Source organism: Pararge aegeria, unplaced genomic scaffold, assembly GCF_905163445.1.
Source record: "Pararge aegeria unplaced genomic scaffold, ilParAegt1.1, whole genome shotgun sequence".
Taxonomy (NCBI): domain Eukaryota; kingdom Metazoa; phylum Arthropoda; class Insecta; order Lepidoptera; family Nymphalidae; genus Pararge; species Pararge aegeria.
The window spans coordinates 1-8148 of NW_024397015.1; the positions used below are offsets into that span (position 1 = coordinate 1).

General features: G+C 41.9%; 2 protein-coding genes across 2 annotated transcripts; both read right to left on the bottom strand.

Annotated features, from left to right (window-relative positions):
* Positions 1 to 3734: 3734 nt before the first annotated feature.
* Positions 3735 to 4645, bottom strand: LOC120636921. The gene has a single exon (XM_039908486.1). It carries the CDS (start codon positions 4504 to 4506, stop codon positions 3898 to 3900), a length of 609 nt encoding a protein of 202 aa, XP_039764420.1. The 5' UTR covers positions 4507 to 4645; the 3' UTR covers positions 3735 to 3897.
* Positions 4646 to 7013: 2368 nt separating this feature from the next.
* Positions 7014 to 7916, bottom strand: LOC120636920. The gene has a single exon (XM_039908485.1). It carries the CDS (start codon positions 7914 to 7916, stop codon positions 7014 to 7016), a length of 903 nt encoding a protein of 300 aa, XP_039764419.1.
* Positions 7917 to 8148: the final 232 nt, after the last annotated feature.

Genomic DNA, 8148 nt, shown 5'->3' on the forward strand with positions numbered 1-8148 from the left:
ACTTTGATAAACTCTATGAATGTCCCTCGACGTCATCTGGATCTTGTCTTCAAGGCTTAGTGATAGACGAGTTGGAGGAGTACCTGAGAAAACCAAGAACTGCCAGCTCGGAAGACATTTTAGATTGGTGGAGGACGCATGAGACAGAGTATCCGATTTTATCGAAAATGGCCCGTGATTTTCTCTCAATACCTGCAACTTCAGTACCTGCTGAGAGGTTATTTTCTAAAGCATCATTAGTAATTAGAAAACATAGAAATAGGTTAAGTGATGAGTCAGCCAGATGGTTACTTTGTATTAATTCTTGGTCAAAAGAATTGATATAAAGTATCATAACCTAATGATAAAGCTGTTGATTTGTGTTGTATTTTATTTTTTATTCAAATAAATGATAAATCGTAAAACTCTTTTATTAAATTTCTTATAAGTTGAGGGTTCAATCTCTTTCTAGACAGATAAGTATTGTTCTTTAAAATACAGTACAGTCAAGTTATTGTAATTAATTTGTTTTTTTACATGTTTTAGCAAATGTAAGCTTATAAATCATAAATGTTTATTAAGAAACAGTTACTTCCATGGAAAACGACATATAGGTCAGTTGATTTTTCGAATTTCTTATCAAATCTTCAGTTATTTATTAATCTGCTTGATCTTTACTATGGCTATGTTAATTCAAGCTCACAATGTTCCAATTCTAATACGTTTTTCTAAGATTTAAAGTAAACTTTAATAAATAGTAATAGACTAATAGGTAATTGCAAGACTTGCAAGACTCTTGCTGCAAGACCAAGACCAAGACCAAGACTGGGAGCGCAAGACCAAAACCAAGACCAAGACCAGGTGTATTGGCGCAAGACCAAGACCAAGACTGGCTAAGTCTCGTCTTGTTCTTGCATTTGGGTAACACTAATCAGAAGTATAGTTGTCACCAAACGTCTTCTCGCGGGTGTATACGAGGCGACTAAGAGAATATAATGGTAAACGGGAGTAGTGTCCTCTGCGCTAATAGGTATATATAGGCGCATTTACTTTTGCTGAAACTTTTATGTATCAGAATTGACCAGCATCCGCTAAAGAAGCCTTCATGTTTTAGGGTAAGTAGGGCTAAGACACTTGGTTTCGAACCTCTTGAGATCACTAGTTTATATTTTCACTTACAAGAGATATTAATCGAGGAAGACCATCAACCCGCATTGAAACAGCATGGTTGGCCTTCTCTATACATCTATCCTCTAAGCGAGGAGGCGTGTACCTAGCCGTGCTGTTGCATTATGTTTTCCTTAACCGTTAAAGCAAAGTCAAAATGAATAATTATAACTCTGAAAAATGTAAGTGTAGCGCCGTGGATTGAATTGGTCTCTGGAAAGCAAACCGGAGTTCTAAGCACTAGGCTATTGACGGCCGACGACCCTCCTTTATGAGTCCAAGTTGTTTTCCAGTGTCTGGGTGTTTATTTGTATATTATAAGTAAGTAAGTACAGCTAGTATTTTTATAAATTATTTATAAAAATACTAGCTGTTGCCCGCGACTTCGTCTGTGTTTGATTTTGTTTTTTGATGGGGCATTAAATTTAGTTGAAGATCTAAAAAAAATTAAAGTATTTAGTATCGCTAAGCCTCAAATGAGGGGTTTGCTGCTGTCCGCTGAGGAGTTCTGTTCTCTACCTCCAACCACAGTTTGGGCAAATTTAAACACATGTTATAACCTCTTTAGTATAAAAAAAAAAATTTAAATCGGTTATAATTTGTCGGAGTTGTGGTGTAAAATCGTCAAACACTCATCCCCTCTCCCAAAGGAACCGAGCTTAAAGTCGGGATAAAAATCCTATATTACTTCTAACACTTTCAAAAATATGTGTAAGTACAAAATTTCATGAGGATCGGTTATGTAGTTTTTGCGTGAAAGCGTAACAAAGAAACTTACATTGACATTTATAATATTAGTAGGGATTCCCCGCTTACTTTGGGGCTACATGGCGATGTATACTGTCGTAATATATTAATTTTTTTATTAAGTTAGAGTTACATCCCGGGGATTGAACTCGGGCAGAAGGAAAACCGAAGCTCTAACCACTAGGCTAATACCGCTTCATAACAATAAGGTTCGTTTTATATTTTCGGAACCGATAGGATTTGAACCTGTGACTCTCTGGCAATCGCGGCCTAAGCGCTTTCTCCAATTAAGCTACGGCTCTCCTGCCGTCGATGCCGAAAATTAGTATATGCCTATTACATCAATCTTATAGCGACTGTAATAAAGCAGGTTTTCCTATAATTTGAAGTTATATGTGTGAGAATCATGAACTAGGCCAACGCTCACTAGGTCACTCAGTAAGTCAATATGATTTATAAAGAGCGACCGACATCAAAGGTTGTGCAATTTCAATACCGGCCCGGGCCGCTGTAGATGCATCCCAGCTGTTTCCATGACAACCCCGCCCGGGGCTCCAGCTAAAGCCGGGCAACGGTCTAGACCGAAATATATGATTAATTATATATGCCTAGCAATAGGAAAATATACCTTGGCTCTTTGAAAATAGAGTTCAAATACGGTTTGGCTTTGCAGGAAAGTTGTAACGGCCCCTGGATTGTTTGTAGGTTAAGAAGTAGGCAACGGGAAAGATCTGTAATTTATACATTAGTATTTCTTTGTTTACTTTTGAATCATGAATGCCCGTAGAGCCCATATGACGTTTATAGCTACTTGTCTATTATTAAATGATTTGATTTATTTTAGTGGGTTTCCTCGAATAACAGTTTTTTTTTAAACTAAACCAAATTCATATTGTTAGTATTCACAAGGGAGATATTTTTGCCTGTACGACAAACAATCTATTTGTGGTTTAAGTATGTCTAGCACATATGCCTTAATTACACAACGGTATCAGTTTTTAAAATAAAACCGATGAGTTCTAAATTTGATCATACTTAAATTTAGGGTGTGCTATTATTTTGTATTTATAACGAATATCTTGTTTCTCTAACTACAAGTTACTTGATGGTAAGTAATGATGCATTAAAAGATAGCAGCAGGCTATCCTTTTTCTATTCCTATTAATATTTGTGATAAAGATCTCAAGAAATATTCTTTGCACCTGCAATACACTGAATGTTTCTTATGCGGTGTACTGCGCAAAACGTGGAACACATATGACAGTGAGGGTGGCCGCATACGCTGAAAATACACCAAGTACAGTCACAGTGCTTTTTGAGTTGACTCTGCGTTATTGCTTGTTAAGTGAACGGGAAAACAATAATTGTAATGAACCAATTAATGATGACGTTTAGTAATAAAACAAACGGTTCTCGCGGGAATTTAGGATACCCAAAATTTAGACCCGTTCAATGTCCCGTTTAATTTAATAAAATTTGTAAACAGATTTATGGCTAATTACACCAGTTACACCAGTTATTAATAATTTCAAAAGAGAATTAAAATATTGTTTTAGCGAGGTATATTTTTTGGATAAATAAATATATCGATATGAAATAACAAGTATGAAAAATGTATGGAATATGAAAACGGTGCTGTTATGGCGGTTGGTGTCGATAAGCGACAAGCGACACAGGTGTTGCGTAAAGTTTCGAGATCATACTGAAGTTCCACAGAAACGGCGCGCGCGCTCGGCCGGTGGCCGACGCGCGCTTGTGTGCGTATGTGAAACGAGTTTAAGGAAGCGATCGCGCGTGTTTCCATTGCACGATTTGAATGCCGTGTAATATTGATACTGTTTAATATTATGTATGTATAATATGGTGAATAGTACAGTGTTTAATATGTTGTGTAAATAGATACTAATATTGTAAATAATATGATATATATTTAAGTGCTGTGTGTATGTGTGTAAGTGTGAATGTAAGGAAGTAGGCTACATCACTCCCCTCCAGAGACCGTCACTACGGGCGAAAGTAATCCGGGAAGCGAATTATGCGACCTGATCGTGACTTTTTGACGTCATCCTGAACTGGAGTGTTCCGTGCTAAAGGAACAGGGTCAGACGGAGAAGAGAGATTAGGATTACCGGGGGTAATTGGGGTAGTGGCAGGGTTGGGAGATGGGTCAGTCTGCATATAGGCCGGTTTGAGTCGATCGATGGATACAGTAACACTCTTACCCTTTACTAAAATTTTAAAAGTTTTGTCACCACGTTCTAGTACTTCGTAGGGGCCGGTGTAAGGAGGCTGCAAAGAACCACGCAATGCATCGTCCCTTAAAAATACGTGACTAGACAAAGTTAAGTCTTTATATATGAATATTTTGTGTTTATTATGACGAGAAGCAGGTGTGGGTTGTAGCTTTGATGTTAGTTGGCGCAACCGAGTGGTAAAGTCCGATATATCGGTGGAGTGAGGGACTGTTGCCTGGAAAAATTCTCCGGGTAAACGTAAGGGCTCACCGTAGACCAACTCGGCTGATGACGTTTGTAGGTCATCTTTAAATGCGCTTCTAATTCCTAACAGCACCAAAGGCAACGTATCCACCCAATTCCCGTCGGCATGGCACATTATTGCCGCTTTTAACTGCCTGTGGAATCGTTCGACAAGGCCGTTACACGCAGGATGATATGCTGTTGTTCGGCGGTGTTTGAATCCAATTGCTTTGCCAAGGTATTGGAAAAGTGAAGATTCAAACTGTCGCCCTCTGTCGGTGATAATATTTGTTGGACATCCAAATCTCGATATCCACGATATCAGTGCTCTTCCGACAGTTTCCGCTGTCATATCCGCCATAGGTACGACTTCGGGCCAACGTGTGAAACGATCCACAGCGGTAAAACAGTATCGGTAGCCTTGTGAAATAGGCATGGGGCCAATAATGTCGACGTGAATGAAGGCAAATCGGGCGCGGGGAAGGTCGAACGTGCCCAATGGAGATGACACGTGACGATTAACCTTGGCGCGTTGACAGGCCAAGCATTGCTGAGACCAAGCTCGGCAGTCTTTGCGCACACCAGGCCAGACGAATCTCTCAGCAACCAGCTTGGCTGAGGCGTTAGCGCCTGGGTGGCTGAGACTATGAAAGCTGTCGAATATTTGTCTCCTCAAAAGTTTGGGGACAAAGGGCCTGGGTGAGGGAGTGCTGACGTCACAATAAAGTTCGGTACGAGAGCCTTGGATATTTAATTTTTCCAGACGGAGTGATGATTCACCTTCTAGAATTTGAGTCAACTCTCGATCAGTAGCTTGCGACGAAGCCAGCACGTCTAAGTCGATTGGCATCTGCAGTTCTTCGATACGTGACAGTGGGTCGGCGACGACATTGTCCTTACCCGAAATGTGTCTTATATCGGTGGTGAACTGCGAGATGTAATCGAGATGACGATATTGTCGAGGCGAACAGTTAGCTTTCCTTTCGTTAAAAGCACAACTGAGCGGCTTATGGTCGGTGTATACTACGAAATGCCTTGCCTCCAGCATATGACGAAAATGTTTGATGCTTTCGTATATAGCTAGGAGTTTGCGGTCATAAGGTGAGTATTTTTGTTGGGAGGGACTCAACTTTCGTGAGAAAAATGCCAATGGTTGCCAGATTTGGTCTTTTAGTTGCTGCAGTACTGCACCCATTGCCAGGTCAGAAGCATCTGTTACCAGAGCGAGTTCAGCCTGACTATCTGGGTGTGCGAGTAATGCTGCATTAGCGAGACTCTTCTTGCACTGGTCAAACGCTAGCAGGGTATCACCAGTCAGGTTGACTGATTGAGATGCCTTAACATTGCCAGTCAATAAGGCGTTCAAGGGTGCTTGGATGGAGGCAGAGTGAGGTAAGAATCGCCTGTAAAAGTTAAGCATTCCAAGAAATCGCCTGAGCTCTTTGACTGTCTTGGGTGCAGGAAAGTCGTTAATAGCCTGCACCTTGGCTTCCAGAGGCTTGGTGCCGGATGCTGATATACGATAACCAAGAAAAGTTACTTCGGATGCTCCGAAGACGCACTTTGAGGTGTTGACCAAGACGCCATATTCCTTCATGCGAGTGAAAAGTATCTGAAGGTGGGCTTCGTGCTCGGTCTCGTCCTTGGAGAACACCAAGAAGTCATCCAAGTAAGCGTAACAAAATTCTAGGCCTCGCGTCATCTCATCAACAAACCTTTGGAATGTTTGACCTGCGTTTCTCAAACCGAAAGTCATGAAGGGAAACTCGTACAAGCCAAATGGAGTGGTAATTGCGGTTTTTTGAATATCGGCCTCGAAAACAGGGATTTGGTTATAGGCCTTCATCAGATCTATTGTTGAGAAGACAGTGCAACCAGCAATATTGTGGGAAAAATCGTGGATATGCTTAATAGGATAACGGTCTGGGATAGTCCGTGCGTTAAGCATACGATAGTCCCCGCAAGGTCTCCAGCCGTTGTCCTTCTTAGGTGCAAGATGCAAGGGTGAAGCCCAAGGGCTCTCAGAAGGACGAGCTGTGCCATTACTAAGCATAAGCTCGAATTCCTGTTTGGCAATTTTGAGTTTATCAGGTGCGAGTCTCCGAGGGGTACCTGAGATAGGAGGTCCTGGCGTGGTTCTGATGTGGTGTACTGTGTTGTGCTTTGGAATCACGGGCGTGCCTGAAGGTCGAGTGATTTCTGGAAACTTACTCAGTACATCATGAAAACGTGTGTCACCTGTCGAAACCTTAACAGAAAAAAGATCAGATTGAGCAAAAGAAGCATTACAAGACAAAGAAGTGGTATTATCAATTAGGCGTTGATTGCGGCAATCTACTATTAAATTATAAAAGCTAAGAAAATCAACGCCAATTATTGGTTTTGTTACATTAGCCACAATGAATTGCCAAGGAAAGTCGCGCCTTAAGCCTAAGTTTAAATTAAGGTTTATAAAGCCGAAAGTGTCAATAACAGTTCCATTCGCTGCACAAAGCTCAAAGTTTGTTTTGGCTCGACGGTCCCGAAGCGCAGAACGAGGGTAGACGCAAAGGTCACTGCCAGTATCCACCAGGAACTGGGTATTCGTGCTGCGGTCCATGACGAAGAGGCGACCTGATGATGAGGGACAATCGTCTGTCGCCATTAGCGACTGCCCTTGGAGTTTTCCGCATTCTTGAAGTCGCAGGGCTTTACGCATCTGCGGGCCTCTGCCCCGAACCTGTTGTGGTAATAGCATACGGGGTACCTCTTGTAGCTCGAGTTTGAACGGCTTCTCTGTCGTGGTGGTATACGACGTCGTTCGTGCGATCTAGAACGACCGGCGGAACAACATGATGCTCGGGTATGCTCGTCCAATTTCAACGTGAGCTGCTGCACCATCTTCTTAAGCTCTGCAATCTCGTCCGACTGATGGGACGCATGTGGGCTGCAAGACGCTGCGGCGATAGTACCCGATGAGGTCAGGTCCTGTATACGGTCTGCCAGGTCTGCCAGCTGTTCGAGGGAATGAGTCGTTTGGGATGCCAGTACAGTCTGAATGTTGTGCGGCAGGCGATTGCTCCATATTGACTGTATGAAATCCTCAGGAACGGATGGGCCAGCAAGGTCTTGGAGATGCCTTAAAAATTGTGAAGGCTTTCTATCCCCAAGTTCTTCATGCGTGAGTAATTGCTTCACCTTTTTCTCGTGAGAAGCCGAAAGTCGCTTGATTAATTCGGTTTTAATCTTATCGTAGCGGTTATTCACCGGGGGGTTGACAATAATATCCTTCACGGTCTTCGCGTACTGCAAATCCAAATTATTTGTGACGTGAGTAAATTTTAAATAGTCGTCAGTGACGTCACGACTTCCAAATTGTCCTTCCAGTAAGGCAAACCAAAGTTCTGGATCCTCGGCTGAGAATGGAGGAACTTTAATTTTTAAATGACGGACGTCTTTTTTCTCGCGTTCAGTGGAAACGCGCGCTCGCTGCATACGTCGCGTAGTAACATGCCCGGTATCTTTTCGCGATCCTACCGTCTTTACGGAATCACTGCTATCACTCATCTTTGTGTTTGATCGGGGTCACCAGTACTTCGTATCAGAAGGTTGCGTGTTCAAATCACGTCGGGGTCACCAGTTATGGCTAATTACACCAGTTACACCAGTTATTAATAATTTCAAAAGAGAATTAAAATATTGTTTTAGCGAGGTATATTTTTTGGATAAATAAATATATCGATATGAAATAACAAGTATGAAAAATGTATCGAATATGAAAACGGTGCTGTTATGGCGG

Excerpts from the sequence above, each read along its gene's own strand:
- LOC120636920 (XM_039908485.1), bottom strand. The coding sequence starts at position 7,916 with ATGAGTGATAGCAGTGATTCCGTAAAGACGGTAGGATCGCGAAAAGAT.
- LOC120636921 (XM_039908486.1), bottom strand. The coding sequence starts at position 4,506 with ATGTGCCATGCCGACGGGAATTGGGTGGATACGTTGCCTTTGGTGCTG.